This window comes from Eulemur rufifrons, chromosome 19, assembly GCF_041146395.1.
Source record: "Eulemur rufifrons isolate Redbay chromosome 19, OSU_ERuf_1, whole genome shotgun sequence".
Classification (NCBI taxonomy): domain Eukaryota; kingdom Metazoa; phylum Chordata; class Mammalia; order Primates; family Lemuridae; genus Eulemur; species Eulemur rufifrons.
Genome location: NC_091001.1, coordinates 8,840,503 through 8,855,835, shown reverse-complemented (window position 1 = coordinate 8,855,835; position 15,333 = coordinate 8,840,503). Strand labels below are relative to the sequence as shown.

At 41.6% G+C, this 15,333-nt stretch overlaps 1 protein-coding gene across 4 annotated transcripts in view; it reads left to right on the top strand.

The window, feature by feature from the left end:
- Positions 1–15,333, top strand: part of TBC1D1 (TBC1 domain family member 1) — a 202,881-nt gene that overhangs the window by 117,782 nt on the left and 69,766 nt on the right. For 2 of the 4 annotated variants that reach the window (XM_069495291.1, XM_069495294.1), the window contains 6 exons: positions 1,460–1,570; positions 7,100–7,228; positions 8,554–8,640; positions 11,913–12,193; positions 14,083–14,232; positions 14,833–14,952. In XM_069495291.1, coding sequence (XP_069351392.1) covers positions 1,460–1,570; positions 7,100–7,228; positions 8,554–8,640; positions 11,913–12,193; positions 14,083–14,232; positions 14,833–14,952 — 878 coding nt within the window. The remainder of the gene's footprint in view (positions 1–1,459; positions 1,571–7,099; positions 7,229–8,553; positions 8,641–11,912; positions 12,194–14,082; positions 14,233–14,832; positions 14,953–15,333) is intronic. The other 2 variants (XM_069495292.1, XM_069495293.1) reach the window with 2 other exon arrangements.

Here is a 15,333-nt window from a genome sequence, read left to right as displayed (position 1 = left end):
GTTTGTTTGTTTTTTTTAACAGAGGGCGCACATCAGAAGGTCTGGGTCAGTGTTACCTTTGCTTTTAATGCTGATGACATGCAAAGTAAAATCACTGTTCCTTAGTTAGCTGGTGAAGGTGCTCACCAGGAGTGGTATTGACCTAGACTCAGATGCTTTTCTAGTTTATTCATTTATTACATCCCAACTTTGTTTTTTTTTTTTTTTGAGACAGAGTCTCACTCTGTTGCCCAGGCTAGAGTGAGTGCCGTGGCGTCAGCCTAGCTCACAGCAACCTCAAACTCCTGAGCTCAAGCGATCCTCCTGTCTCAGCCTCCCGAGTAGCTGGGACTACAGGCATGCACCACCATGCCCGGCTAATTTTTTCTATATATATTTTTAGCTGTCCATATAATTTCTTTCTATTTTTAGTAGAGATGGGGTCTCACTCTTGCTCAGGCTGGTCTCGAACTCCTGAGCTCAAACGATCCGCCCACCTCGGCCTCCCAGAGTGCTAGGATTACAGGCGTGAGCCACCACGCCCGGCCCCAACTTTGTTTTAAAGGTCAGGCTGGAACTTTGGAGTAGGGAGAGAAGAGGAACAGGCCAAATGGGTAATTGTTGATATAAAAAAGATGTATTTCCAAAGACTAAAAGCTTTGTATATCCCCAGAATAATTCATTTTGTTTTTTTCATATTCAGAGAAAATAATACATTAAGCTAGGTAACCTTTTAAAAATTCCCTCTGACTGACATGTCCAATTCAAAGAATTGGGAGCTGGAGGAAACTGCACAGTCCTCGTTTCAGCAGACGAGGAGGCCAAGATCTAGTGACTTGCATTTGTGCACACTTCTGCGCAGCAACTAGAACCTATGTCCTGACTTCTATCTAGTCCAGTGTGCTTTGCCACTACCCTTCTAAAAGTTAAAAGGCACAGGGAGAATTTTTAAAAAGAAAAAAGAAATAAATTGAGTACATACCACAAAATTTTGTATGGAAATACATCTCTCGTGGGGATTCCATAAAATTCTTCATGATGAACACATGTGACGTGGGAAACCATGACCCTGAATGCAGTTGCTGTTTTCTTTTCCAGTTTCTCAATTAAAAGAGTTTGTAACGGTGTAATCATTATGGCTCCTGACCTCTGGGTGTTCATGTAGATTTTTTGTTTTTTCTTTCTATTTTAAAACTATTGATTTGTTAAATATTTTGACTATGCCTCTATCTGATGTTAAAAATTTATTGTAGGTTTGAGGACATCCAAAATCAAAAGCTAAATCTGGCCCTGGGGTTCCATTGTCCTTTTTAAAAATTTATCTCCACTTTTAGGATCATTGGTGCCCCCTAGTGAGATGATTGGGTAAAAGCACTAGTTAGTAGATGGAAGCTTGTTAGTATTTCCAAAGGATAGTTTAGCAATTTTGTTGACATTTAAAATAAATATAATCTATCCTGTTTCTGATTTTTTTTTAAAGAAATTGAGACCAAGAAATGAGCAGCGAGAGAATGAATTGATTATTTCTTTTCTGAGATGTTTATATGAAGATAAACAAAAAGAGCACGTCCATATCGGGGAAATGAAGCAGGTATGGCATTTTTGTCTCTTAGGAGTTTTACCAGGGCACTGTGTAAATGAAGTCTTGAGGATTTTCTGGAGCTCTGAAACCTCTTTTTCTCCCTTTGTTTTATTTCTTCCATTGCACATATTGGGAAAATCTGGGAGTGCTAAATTATGCTTGGAGAAGATAAAACCAGTTTTTGTCTGCATTGTAGTGTGAGTGGAGCAGTTGCTCTGGTAAGAGGACTGGCTTGGAGCACCAGGAATTAAATTTAAGAGCAGATATTGTCAGGACGAGCTGCAGGGCTTGCAGGGAGCCAGTGTCTGTTAGCTTACCTTTCTCCCTTGTAAAATGGGAATGGTGTTGTACGTCTGCCTTTGGAATTACATAAGGTACCTGGAAGTTCTTTGTGATAATAAATGTTACGTGAATAACAGAGTATTACTGACAAGTCAGATACAAGGTTAGAAAGCCTGTTTTATGTGCTGTTCAGATTAGAACTTCTATTAATGCCATTTTGCATGATGGAGGTACAGAGTCTGCCTCCCATCCTGCTGTCCAGAAGCCCTGTCCAGCTGCTCTCTTTGTGGGGTCCCAAGTCAGAACCTGAGTGGCTACCTGTAGATCTCTTCCTTCAAAGAACTTCACGTTTGGAACTCAGTATAACCTCATGGCAACACAGACCATTTTCCTATGTCTTTTGGATTCCACGTAAGTCCATTCGTAATAAACCATCACTAGCATTAAAACATACATGTTTTATATTTGCTAGTTACTTATTGGCCAGAAAATCTAGAGAAAAATCAGTGAAGGATGTTCTAGTTCCTTAGTTTTCCAAAAGTGTGTTGCCGTTTTCTTTTTAAGCACCCACTGAGTGCATGTTCCAAGGCAATTTCATGCTCTCTGGCCCATGGTGGCCCTCACTGTCTGGTACCTAAACCAAGTGTGCAGTTTTTCCTGGGTGCACATTTAGCAATGCTCCTCATTAGATTTCTACTTCCCAGTTGGCTTTGGCAATTGTGCCTTTCCTGACCCCTTAGAGCTCATGTACGGTGTCCAACATGGTTTTTTTTATCTCATTGGCCAACCATAGGGTCCCTTAGCAGTGACCCTAATGCCAGTACATTGCCTGTGTTTTGGCCTTTGCCCATGGTTTGTTGCTGTTCCTCTCTTCCCAGATTGGACCTTAAAATGTTGTTGAAGTTCTGTGCCTCTCCTGTTCACTTCTGGGTGGGCCACCCACTCTTAAGTTTTTAGTTAATGCTCTAGTTCTCTTTTTAACCTATTTATTTTCCCTTTTTCACTTCTTTTTCCCCTCTTGTGCCATTAGTAGCTTTTTTCCTGTTCTGATTGGGTTTTTTTCTGAGTCAGTCTGACTTGTTCCAACAGGAAATTAGGAAATTGATAACTTTGAAATAACTTATAACTGCTAGAAAGGGGAATGAAGCATTTATGGCACGTGGAAAGTCTTCTTTTAGTAAAGATTTTAAGTATTTGTGGTAGACGGAAAGTTTTGACCTAACTGTAAACTCATTTTTATGGACTAGGGTGGTAGTTTTATGATTTGGGCATAGATCAATCCAGTCCAGAAATAGATTTAATATTTTTTTCCATTTTCAAAACATCAGAAAATGTAATGTAAAAGAGACTGAGCCTCACAAGCAGAACTGGTGCCTGTGTGGCACCTTCTCTGGGGGTTTCTAAATATTCTGTGACCCAGAAGGCTCGTGTCTGTGTCTATAAAGAGGGTGCCCTGATCCCCAGGTGTGGTAGGCATCCCTAGGCTGGACACCCTCATGGGCTCTGACGAGTGGGCTTTTCAACATAGCAGCTATTTCACAGATCCATCATATGTAGCCTTGAGATTCACTCATAGATTCCTGCAGCATTTTCTGCTATCAGATAGTTTGATCACATAGATTTTATCACCTTCTTGTTGTACCTAAAAATTCCTGTAGCTTTTGAAAAGTGTGATTACATGACCTGGACAGAGGTGGAACCATGACTTTGATAAAGAACTTCTCTGGGCACCAGCTTGCAAAAGCAGACCAAGGACGATGAACACTGTTGAGTGCTGCGTGTCCCGAGGTCGGCAGTGATGCCGTACGTGCTATTCACAGGCTGAAAGGGTAGTACCTGGAACAGGCAAAACTTAAGTGTACCGTTTGTTGAGTTTTGGGAACTGCTACGTTCAAGTAGCTCAAACTCCTGCCAAGATATAGACTGTTTCCATCACACTAGGAAGTACCCCCGTGTTCCGTTCCCAGTCAGTCCTCACTACCTCTTCCCTCAGGCAAGTACTGTTTTTGCTTTTTTAGCCCTAGATTAGCTTTGCCTGTTCTAGAACTTATGAATGGGATCATACATTATGTATCTTTTAGTTCTGACTTCTACTTAACATAATGTTTCTGAGATTCTTCCATGTTGTTGCAAGTATCAGTAGTTTGTTCCTTTTTATTCCATTGTATTAATATCACAGCTTCTCCATTCTTTTTTTGGTGGACACCTGAGCTACTTTATTCTGAATAAAGCTGCTGGTAGATATGTTTGCTGACCCAGGACAGTGGGTTCTGAACTGAGAATTTCAGTGTAGCATCAGAATTTAAAACTTGTCTGCAAACTTTCATGCTTAGAATTTACCCATCTGTCAAAGGATCGGCCGTGGGATAACTGCAGTGGAATTTGCTGTGCAGCCCCCAAAGTAGAAATTATTATCTAAGAACCAGCATCATCTTCTTGAGAGAAACTTTTGATGCTTATTTTCAGATAAATAAGAATATGTTATTTTCTAAATGCAAATTATTTTCAAATTGTATTTGAATTATAGCAATAGAAAAAAATCTTTTCGGATGGTAGAGGAGAACAGAAGAAACATTGAATGAAATACACAAAGATTCTTCAGGCTTGGTATAAACACACATACATATGCACAAATATCCTTTTTCGTCTAAGTAGGATTTACTAACTGATGCTGATTTCTTCAATCTTTTAGCCAATATTTTCTTTATATATCAAAACAATCAATTCAGTTTGCTTCAATTTTATGAAAACTTTGTTATGAGTTTGAAAGCAGCTCTACAGCTTCTTAACTGTGTCAGTAGACTGGCCTTCCTGGGGGCCCCTAGTAGATAATTCCCTTTGCCCTGGAGGCTGCCTGAGTCCTGACCAGGGCTCCTGCTCTTGCTCAGGGAGGTCACAGGACCAGTTGCCACTAGCAAGGTGCCCGCCCCGGGCATAGCATTTAGCAGGCGCTTAGTATTTGTTGAGCGTGTCTCTTACCTCAAGTGTGTGTTTCTCATGGGCCTGCCTGGGGATCATTGCTCATTCACTCTTCCTCGAGCAAGTAAATACCACGTCTCCAGAGTATGCTGAGTAGTGTGAAAACACAAAAGTAAGCGATAGTCACCCATCTCAAAGGAATTTCTAAGCTGACTAGCCATTCTTTTGATGCATATTTTAGTTCTCATAGAAGTAAAATTATGGATAATTGGACAAAGCCTAATGTAGCTCTTATTAGAATCTTTTCTTTCTCTTTTATGCTTTGAAAGCTATATAACATGCATTGGTGAATTAGGATTTCATTATTTCAAAGAAGATGTAGAGTCTTTGAACAGCAGATTACTGAATTAAAAAAAGTGCTTAATAGCAGTAGGAATGAGGGGAAGGCATATTAAGAGAACATTTATGCCTGTCAGATTGGCCGAAACTTTAAAAATCTTTAAAAACTTTAAAATTCACCTCTGTAAAGGTGAATTCTTGTATGCTGATTCTGGAAATATGAATTAGTACCATTTAGGAGAGGGAAGCGTGGTAATATCTAGTATAGCTGAAGGTACACAGTCCCAGTGATGCCAGCAAGGACATTCCTAATTATTATGAGTGTATAATGGGCTCTGTGCAAGAGGGGTCACTGCTGCCTCCTTTGTAAGAGCCAAAAAAAGGGGGGAATAAATGTTTAACAACGGGAACATGAATAAATTGGGTTAGGCACTCTGGCTAAAGTGAGTGAATCAAAGAACATTTTTGTCAACATGATACATCTCTAAACGTTGAAAGAAAAAAGCTAATTTACAGAAGGGTATGTACAGTATATGTACAGTTTCAACTACATGTAAACGACTATCAATGTTTTATGGTTACATACATTCATATAAAAGTACAAAACATGAATTGATACGATAAACACCCAATTCAGGAATGTAGTTATTTCTGCATATGGCCGATAGGGGACAGGGAGGGGGCGGGGGCGGGAGAGGTGGTCAGGAAGATTCAGGGATGTCTTCCTATTATAAGTAGGAAACGCACAGGGAGAACAGATAATAGTCATGATAGCTGACGTTTATTGAGTGTCTGGTATGTTCTAAGTGTTTTAATAGGCACTCATTTAAATCTCATGACAGCTCTGTGGGGAAAGTTCATTATCCATCCTCAGTCTGTAGGTAGAGGAACAAGAGGGACAGCAGGTAGCGACCTGGCCAGTGCCACACAGCCGGGGACTAGCAGAGAAGCATTCACCTGGGTATTGAGCTCCAGAGCCCCGTTCCTCACTGTTCTCACCATCTGGCAGACGCCAACTTGGCCAAAGCCGGGTGGTGGCGCAAAGGTGTTTGTTAGATTAGTCTCTGCACTTTTCCCTTGGTTTGAAATCTATAACAGTCACATCAGAGAATATGTTGTTGATTAAAGCCATGGGGGATTTGCTTAGCTATGTGTTTTTCTAGCAGTCATTGTCTAGCAGGAAGCAATCAGGTGAGAATTCATGTAAGAAACAATTTAATGTAGAGGTCTTTCATATATTTTTTTAAACATACATCTTGTTAACAACTAATGTTAAACTTCTTTTAGTGGTTGTCAGACAAACTCCATTGTGTTTTCACTGTCATCTTGTGGTTAGTTAAGGGAGAGCAGCTTGGCTGCAGAGGAGGATGAAAGGATGACGGAGACAGTAGGAGTGGGAGAGAGGAGAGAGCTGGGAGCACAGAGATCTGCAGAGAGGGATGAAGAGGGGTTAGTATGGGAAGAGGGAATGGGTTCTTTAGGTGACAAATTTATTTTGTCTCACTGTCTGAAATGCCCCCAAAGATAAGTTATTGCTTTATTTTGCTTTATTTTGGAAAGCTAATAATAGCTACCTTTGTACCAAATGCTGTGCTCAATACTTTACCTGTTTCAATCATGCAACACGGTGTTGTGATTAGATCTTCTCGTTGGTCTCAATTTATTGAAGAGGCTCAGAGAAAGTAAGAAACTCGCACAAGGTCGGTTAGTAAATGACAGATCTCTGATAGAGTTGCAGAGCCTGAGCTCTAAACTCCCTTAACTGATTGGTTTCAAGGCACATTTCCTCATGTCATTTGGAATAGTCAAAGCAGTACTTTGAGGCAAAATTATTTCCTGGACTTGCAGCTATGTCATGAAGGAGCAGATGAGATCACAGACAGAAGCAGAATGATGGCCTGTGTTAAAAAGATGCATCCTAGAGACTTTTCATTCCCTTGAAAGGGAAGGGGCAGGCATCTGTAAGTGACTTAACCTTTCATTGTTTCACATTTTTAGACTTCGCAGATTGCAGCGGAGAATATTGGCAGTGAATTACCACCCAGTGCCACTCGATTTAGGCTAGATATGCTGAAAAATAAAGCAAAGAGATCTTTAACAGAGTCTTTGGAAAGTATTTTGTCCCGGGTAAGTAACATAATTTCTCCTGATTTAAGTTAAATCACTTTTTGAGAGAGCATGGGATTCAGTTCTATGCCTTTAATTCCATCAAGGTTCATCATAAGAGTGTAAAACCTCTTTTATGTCTTCTCAGTCTTACAGCGTTATCTACATTTCAAATGGTTTTTATCTTGGCCTAGTTTTAAAAAAAATCTTCTCTACTCGTTTGTATTATATCCCATGGAATTTTTTGCCTCCCAAAAGAAAGTTGTTTTTTGGCCAGTCCCTGTAGAGAGCATGGATTAGCTACACTGAGTTGTGGGTCCTCCCCTTCCTGGTGTCACTAGGGTCAACTTAAAAAAACAGTTACTGTCAGCTGCTGTTGTTAGGACTTCTCTATAGCAGAGCTCAGCACACTGGCTCATGGGCCAAATTCTACCCGCCTCCTGCTTCTGTAAAGACAGTTTCATTGAAACAGCCACATCCATTCATTTACCTGTTATGTAAGGCTTCCTTTGTGCAGGCTTGAGTAGTTGCCACAGACACCATGGGCCCACAGAACAAAAGCGATTTACTATCTGGCCCTTTACAGAAAAAATTTGCCAGCTATAGCTCTGCAGGAGGAACAGACTGCACATACGCACTGATCTGGGAGCTTAGGAAATTATCCCCTCTTCCCCGTGAGTGGAGACAGCCTTGATGGTGTCTCTAAGAAATCAAAGTTCAATTTTCTGTCAATGTTTTATACCTTTTTGAAGCTTGCAGTATCTTACACTTCTTTTTTATCTTATGACACACTTCCTTTGAAATGTATGCTTTATTTTTTTTAAGGAAAATTAAATTTTATTTTGTTTGAAGATGTTTCTGAGAATTTTGCAATATCCTCTGAGATCATGAAAAACAGTTCCTCTACAAAACCAGGCTTGGGAGGAGCTGCGTTTGGGAGCTCCCAGGGGAGAGAGCACCGTTGGCCGTGCGGCCGGCCAGTGTGATGTCTGTGGCTGGGGGACACTTGCAGAGCGGGCTCGCTTGTGCCCTTGCTTGTCTTCGTGGACAAATTGTCTCTTATTCCTGTCTGTCCTCCCTGCTAAATGACCTATGCACAAGGTGTTTTGGAACATTTGGGTTGTGTCTTATTTGAAAATACATGACAGAATGTCAGTTGTCTTAGTGTGTGTGTGTGTGTGTGTGTGTGTGTGTGTATAACACACACACGCACACATGCACACAGTTAGCATTTCTCAGTAAATGTATTTTTCCTGAGATCATTTAAGTAGACCAGGCTGCTTCTAGCTGATACATCGGCAAAAGCCTCCGGGGTCATCACTCAACTGCCTTTCCTTTTTATGTAGGGGAGTAAAGCCAGAGGCCTGCAGGAACACGCCGCCAGCGTGGATCTGGACAGCTCCATGTCTAGCACACTAAGCAACGCCAGCAAAGTAAGCACATTTCGCTTTATAGGACACCCTGAAAATCCCAGGAGAAAGGTCTTGCTCATCTCTTATCTCCAGGGCCCTATCAAAAAGGAGAAAAAAGCCTCTTACTTCCAATCATAAAACATTTGGTGCTTCCGGATTTCTTGGCACAGGTTGGGGCCTGGTCATGTAGTTCTACCATAACATAAAAGTTTTACATAAAAAAGCAGATGACCATTCCATAAACAAAGAAACAAGTTCACAGTTTTTGACAGCTAATATCTAATTTGTCACAGCACAACTAACTAATGGACTTCTTTCCCTAGTAGATTTTCCAATACTAAAAATAATTAAAAGTGGGAACACCCCAAAAGTGGGTTTGTGAGTTCAGAAAAGTATGCAACTTGAGTTTCTAAAACTTCATCCTGTAGCTGGCTCTATGATTGTAATTGAACGTTACTTTTTTTTTTTTTTTAAATAAGCAACTTAGCATCACCCCTGTTATCTGCCACCAAGCACAGCTGTGTGAGTGAGGATGTGCAAGCTAACAGTTCTCTTGGCAATAAACCTGTACCTATGTCCTTGTTTTAATATCTTGCTTTCTAGATGCTTAAGCACATTTAAGTCTGATCAGTTCAACCTTACACCAAACAGTGGATTTGGGTTTTGTGCGGGGAGGCCAGCGCTCCCTCTGCTGTCAGCACGCTCTGGTGCAGCTGTGAGGGAGGGGTGCGGTGGCGGCCAGCTCCTGCCACAGGAATGGTTTAAATTCTCCTGCAATCCCTCCTGGACGCATGGCTTTCAGAGTTTTTAGACCATAACCAGCAATAGAAACACATTTATTTATAACATTGTGACATAGTTCACAAAAACATGAAATTAAAACAAAATTTCACTGAACAATATTTACTGTGAACAACATGAGATATATATACTGTATTTTCTGTTCTATTTTATTTTAAGAATGCTCATAGCAAACTACTAAACTGTACTATCTACTCATGTTCTCGTGCACAGTTTGAGAAACACTTCCTTAGATGAGTGGTTCTCCGATTTTAGGTGCATCTGTAGTGGGGTTCTGGTTAAAGTGTGGGTTCTGGTTCAGTGGGCCTGGGGTGGGGCCTGAAATGCTGGATTTCTGACAGGCTCCAAGGTGATGCTGCTATTCCACAGACCCGCTTTGGGGCACGAGGCTCTAGATACCAGTCTTTTAAATGTGACTTTCTAAGTTAAAATCCATTGGAACATAACGTCATCCCGACTGTATCTAAAACACACTGATTCTACCCTGTAATTCATTTCAGGTGTGGGGATGTTACGGTTTATATGTTCCATACAGATGCACAAGACACAGCCCCTTCCCTGTACGAGGGAGATGACAGATACATGGCCCCAGCATCAAGTAGACAGTGGTAGGAGCTCTGAGAGTTATAAATAAGAGACTTTGGTGACTTTGATGTCAGAGGGGCAAAGGAAGGGAAGTTAGGTTTGGTCTGTGGAACCAGGGAAACTTGGGTGGGTGGAGGGGAAAAGGGCAGTGATGCTTTGGAATTCAATCTTGGAGAAAGTCTAGGAATCGTGCTCATGGAAGTGAACAGAGAAGAAGGCATTCCAGATAGATGAGTGTCAGTAAAGACACCATGAAGAAATTCACATCACTCAGTGACTTCCAATAAGTCTAATTGCTTGTTCTCTTATTCTTCAAAATGCAGATCTAGGAATACATACAGTCTCAATTTCTAGAGTAATTGTAAGAGAGAAATTCACCTTTTTAGAAGCCACCTGAATGTATCATATATCTTTATGCGAACTTCTTTACATCTTTCTTTCATCCTGAATCCAGAAACTGCTGTAAAGATAAGCTATTTTATGTACTTGGATCTATTCTAATAAATTGATCATCTAGGAGTTGCAAAGAAGCTGAATTTTAAATGGTCCTTTCAGTTTTCAAATTAAGCTAAGGGTTAGCTCTTTCACATAATTTGGAGGGATGTTAATAAACATTAGATTGATAGGTTTACATGGTGGAGATTGTTTTTTGTGATGTATTATCTTAGACAAATTTTTAAATCCTTAAATTAAAAGAATCTTCAGAACTATAGAGTCCTAAAGAATGAAAAACTTCATTTATGAAAGTAACGAACGTTGCATAGTATGTTGGGAATGAAGCTTTTCTTGTCTAATTCCTATAAAATTAAATGTATATAACCTCTCCCTTTGGTAAACAAATTTCATTTTTTCACGTTAAAATCCTCAGTACTTATCTAAAGGGCACTCAGCTATTTACCAAACAAGTATAGATTCTCTAGTCCACTCTTAGATGCATTCATTCCTTTTTACTCTATTCATGTTGATTATTTGTCCTTTCTAACAGTTTCAGCAGGGGCAAGGCGGCACACTTCTTCTTATTTTATATTTTTTGATTTGAAAAAAACTGGCCACCAGCCATGTCGTGGGCGCAGGGCTGGACGTCGGTCTGCACGAGTGGTAGTGGTGCGTCCCTTTGCACAGCGCGTGTAGTGAAGGCATGCCGTGCTCGGCATTGTCATGGCTCTCAACAGAGGTCTGAGTACCCACTGGGCAAATTTATTGAGTAGCTAGTAAGACAGTAACTTATTTTTGTATAACATCTTACAGTGTAAAAACGTCCTTTGGTTATATTATCTTGCTTAATTCTTGAAACCCAGTGAGATAAATTTTTACTATGCCCTCTAACAGATGAAGAAATGGAGATGCAGGAAGAATTGATTTCCCCTGAATTGCAGCAATAAGTGCCTGGAGAAAGATTTTCCATATTCTGAGAATATTAATAGTTTTTGTTCTCAAGATTACCAACTTTTAAATCTCAACATTACCAAGTTTTAAATCTCAACATTACATGTTATTCAGAGAGGGCCTTAACATGTGTCTGTGACAGGTATGAACACACTTGGCGAAGATGAGGAACTTGAGCACTGGAGACAGGTTATGCAGCGCTCGCACTTCTTAGGAGCAGCAGTGAAGAGTCCTGTGCTCTAGAGTGTGGCTTGGAACAGTTGTGTATTGTGGCTTATGTCCTTCACTCTTGCCCTTGGACAGTGTCTGCATTTCTCCAGCGAACTAGCATCTCCTATCTTGGAGGAGCAGCCATTTAATGGGCCTTTATTTTCTTACACTTTTGGTGTCAGCCTCTAGGTGGCATTATAATCAGAAGATGTATTTAGATATTGAAATGTTTTCCTGTGCTGGAACTTGAGATTTTTAAGTCCCACAGATTCCCCACAGGCATGTCTGACCTGCTGTCTGTCTGCTGCCAGGAGCCGTCTGTAGGTGAAAAGGAGGCCTTGCCCATCTCCGAAAGCGCCTTCAAGCTCCTGGGCTCCTCGGATGACCTGGCCAGTGACTCGGAGAGCCACCTCCTGGAAGAACCTGCTCCGCCGTCACCCCAGCAGGCCTTCAGGAGGCGAGCGAACACCCTGAGTCATTTCCCGGTGGAATGCCAGGAACCTCTGGAACCTGCTCAGGGCTCTCCAGTGGCCTCGCAGAGGAAACTTACGAGGTATCACTCAGTGAGCACAGAGATGCCTCATGAACAAAAGTAAGACTTATTTAAATTTGCTGTATAAATAGCTGGGGCATATTTGTGACTAGCTAGGTATGTGCATCCCAGGTATGTTTATTGTGTGAAAGAGAAACCTGAGTCAGGTTTTACCCTTGGCTTCAAAAGATAAAACTTGAACCAGTGACACGTTCCTTCCCAACCCAGGAGGTACTTGTGCAAGTAACAAGCAACAAGTGTTATCAGGAAGCAGGTAAAAATGAGCAACAGTGGCACTTAACATGTATAACAATTACTCCTCAAACTATAAGAGACATTGTTGACTTTGGAACTTTGCCGCTGGCTGGGAGGAAGGCCTGAGTGCGTGAGCAGACGGGTGTTCTCACTGGGAGGCCTGGGGCAGCTGTGGCAGGGTAGAGATGCGGGCGCACAGGCAGCCTGGCAGCGGCTGCTGGGCCTCGCAGGGTGATGTGGACGCCTGGAAGGGACCAGCAGCCTCGGGCTCTGGTCCTCGCTCTGTCATGAACTAGTTGTGACCTGGGCACATTTGTTGACTTTCTCTGTAAAACAAAATTGGAGTAGATGTTTTCTAAAATCTCTTTCACTGTGAAAATTCTAGATTCTTCTAACAAGATTTAGTAATTTTAATAGTTGAGCTTAAACGAACAGTTGGAATTTTCTGGTTGTAGAGGTGAGTAATCGGAAGTTCTCCCTGTTCCTTCCCAGGGTCCCTTAGTGATTAAATTTAGCCCACATGCCAGAGACAATAGAGATCTTTAAAATCCTTTACCTAACAAATATGAATTAGGACCACAGCTCTGTACAGTTGCAGCCTGTCTCTGACGGGCTGCAGAAGCCACAGGACGGATGTGTCAGTATGGTTTCTATGCAGATGAGGGAGGTCTGGACAGAGGTGTGAGTCTGTGCAGTGGTGTTTGAAATGTTTCAAGTGAAGAAGTGACAAACAGGAACAATCCTGGGATGATACAGTAGAGCCTCTCAGCTTTGTTTTCAGTCAGTCGTTGCAAATACTTACTGGTTCTTTGGAATTCAGCTGAGTAACCGGGATCACAAAAGCAGGCTGCTTCAGAAGCTAGTATTAGAGACAAGCGTGGTTTGGGTGTAGCTGTGAGTTTCTTGTCCTGTTTAACACCCTGCCTACACACTACTGTTCTGCCTTCCCACACTGCCCAGCCACTCCTCTGTTTCTGGCACTGTCAGTAGTAATGGCCTTCCCACACTGCCCAGCCACTCCTCTGTTTCTGGCACTGTCAGTGGTAATGGCCTTCCCACACTGCCCAGCCACTCCTCTGTTTCTGGCACTGTCAGTGGTAATGGGTGCACTCCTCTCTGGAGGGTCCTCGTTCTCTTGCAAAGACTGTGTCTCGCAAGCCGGAAGTGGTGGGACTTAGTACTTTCCTCTTCTCCCCTACGAGTGTAGCTGTGTAAGGGACGCTGTCAGATGCCGGCGGTGAGAGGGCTAGGGTCTGTCTGTCTGTCTGTCTCTCGAGCATGGCCCGTTTTGCTTTCTTCTCTTCTTGTGATCTCTTTTCTTGTTGTCTACAGGAAACAAGACATTGAAATTCAGGGCAGGATATTGTTCATTTTAAGGGGAAATGTATTTTTAAAACTTTGGATTTTTTTCTTTTGTTTTTTGTTTCAATTTTTTTATTTTTTCCTATCAGTTCTTGAAAAGGGAGTGGAGAAAAAAGTACTGTTGGGAGCACAGACAAGTGGGAGATGGCCAGGAGCGGCCTTTGGCATACTGCTTTTTGCTGAAAGCTGCCTTTGCCAGACAGTGCAGAGACGAGGAAGAGGAGTGGGAAGCAGTGCTGTCCTCTGTGAGGGTCGTGGGGAGACACGGGGCCAGAGCAGCTGTGCTCCTTCTCTGTGCCCGCGCTAACCTGCTCTCTCTGGTTGCTGTCTAGCGCGGACGCCCCGCCTGCGGGCCAGTCTGGGTGTTGCCCGGCTCCTGCTCCTCCACCGCGCCTTAGCCCCTCGGCCTCCTCGCCAAACTTTTTTAAGTACCTAAAACATAATTCCAGTGGAGAGCAAAGTGGGAATGCCGTGCCGAAGAGGTGAGCACTCGCGCGTGGCAAGCGCGGCGACGCCGGCCTTCCTGGGGAGCCCACGCGGGAGGCCAGGCCACCACTTGAGAGTGTGCGTGTGTGTTTGTTTGTGTTTATATTTGGTCTTGTTTTCAGCTGTCATTTGGGCCAACTTCATTTTACTATTGATTAATTTTTTAAAACTTTTACGGAAACAGGTCTTGATGGCAAACTGGTTTTTATATACTTACTTAAACATTTCCCCGCCCTGTTGTGCGCACACACGCGCACACACGGTTAGTATCTCTGTTTGATCATATACACTGCAGTTTGTGCCATATCAGAAATTTCCTGATTGATTTAGGAAAGTTATTTTTTTCCAGTTTAAAAGGAAGAGTCATTTGGAAGGTGGATTGTTTTTTTCTTAAATTAATTTATTGATCTCATTTAAAATCACATTTTATTGATTGAAAATGAAAAGTAAATCTCATTTGTGAACTATTTTTAACTTCTTACCTAGTTTTCTTAGCATTGGAACAAAAACGTTTCTTTTATTTTGATGCTTATATTTTATACTTTGTGTGTTTTATGTTTCTTTATCCTAAACTCTTTTTTCAACCAAACTCTCAGCATCTCCTACCGTAATGTCCTGCGGAAAAAACTTCATTCTTCTTCTTCTGTGCCAAATTTTCTAAAATTTCTGGCTCCTGTAGATGAAAATAACACCTCTGACTTTATGAACACAAAAAGGTAGGGCTTAATTTAGATATATTGAGCCTGAATGTTAAAGTGTTGAATTGTTGTTAGATATACAAGGATGTTTTGATTGTTCTTTGCCATTTTAAAAATCATTTCAGCTAAATATACTGTATCTTCTTTCTTACATGTTTTCCTTACCAAATGTCATTTTTAAAAATGTGCAATCAGCCTGTTCTCCAGTTTTAACTAGGATTAATTTATTAATGTGTTATCTTCAGAAGATTAAAGAAAGTCTTAGCCAATTCTCTAAGTGAGAATAGTGTTTCTGCGTAGTGAGCATAGGGCTGTCCTGGTAAGTCAGGATGTCTGCTCTGGAAGTTGAGGTGATGGCTTAGTTGTGAGTATACGCTCGGTGTAAGTTACAAGGGCCTC